The sequence below is a fragment of the Elephantulus edwardii genome, unplaced genomic scaffold (assembly GCF_000299155.1).
Source record: "Elephantulus edwardii isolate Elephantulus edwardi_28Jun2011 unplaced genomic scaffold, EleEdw1.0 scaffold00217, whole genome shotgun sequence".
Classification (NCBI taxonomy): Eukaryota; Metazoa; Chordata; class Mammalia; order Macroscelidea; family Macroscelididae; genus Elephantulus; species Elephantulus edwardii.
The window spans coordinates 3,814,613-3,815,151 of NW_006399967.1; the positions used below are offsets into that span (position 1 = coordinate 3,814,613).

At 75.3% G+C, this 539-nt stretch overlaps 1 protein-coding gene across 1 annotated transcript in view; it reads right to left on the reverse strand.

Moving 5' to 3' along the window:
* Positions 1–539, reverse strand: part of GPX4 (glutathione peroxidase 4) — a 2,137-nt gene extending 1,598 nt beyond the window's left edge. The window contains 1 exon segment of the mRNA XM_006903757.1: positions 449–539. Coding sequence (XP_006903819.1) covers positions 449–539 — 91 coding nt within the window.

Genomic DNA, 539 nt, shown 5'->3' on the forward strand with positions numbered 1-539 from the left:
CTGTCGGGCCGCGCCAGTGGCCGGCCAGCGCCCCGCACGGGGGACACAGGGCCTGTAGCCAGGGCACCCGGACTGTGACGCCAACGCCCCGGGCCCGGGGGAGAGTGGGGGAGGGGCGCCGAGGGCGCGTGACCGCCTAGGCCGCAGCCGCTCGGGCCCGGGACGTGGACGTGGCCACCAACCGCCCACCCGGCTCCTCGACCCCCGACTCCCGCTGGGCGTCCGGATGACCGGGCCTACCGCCGGGGCCTGGCCTGCTGGCCATGGCCGTAGGCACAGAAGCCGCACACACCCTCCCTCCTGGGTGCTGGACCCAGGCCGGACACACGCTCACTCGGGCGCAGTGCCCCCGGGGAAGGCGAGAGGGTCACGCCCCAGCCTGGGGACAGAAACCGACGCCGGAACCCCCGCCCCGGCTCCCAGGCCGAACAACGGCCGGCAGGGCCGCCGCTCACCATGGTGCTGGCCAGGCCCGGCACAGCCACAGCCCCGCACAGCAGCGCAGGTTTCAGCAACCGGCAGAGGCGGGTAAAGCTCAT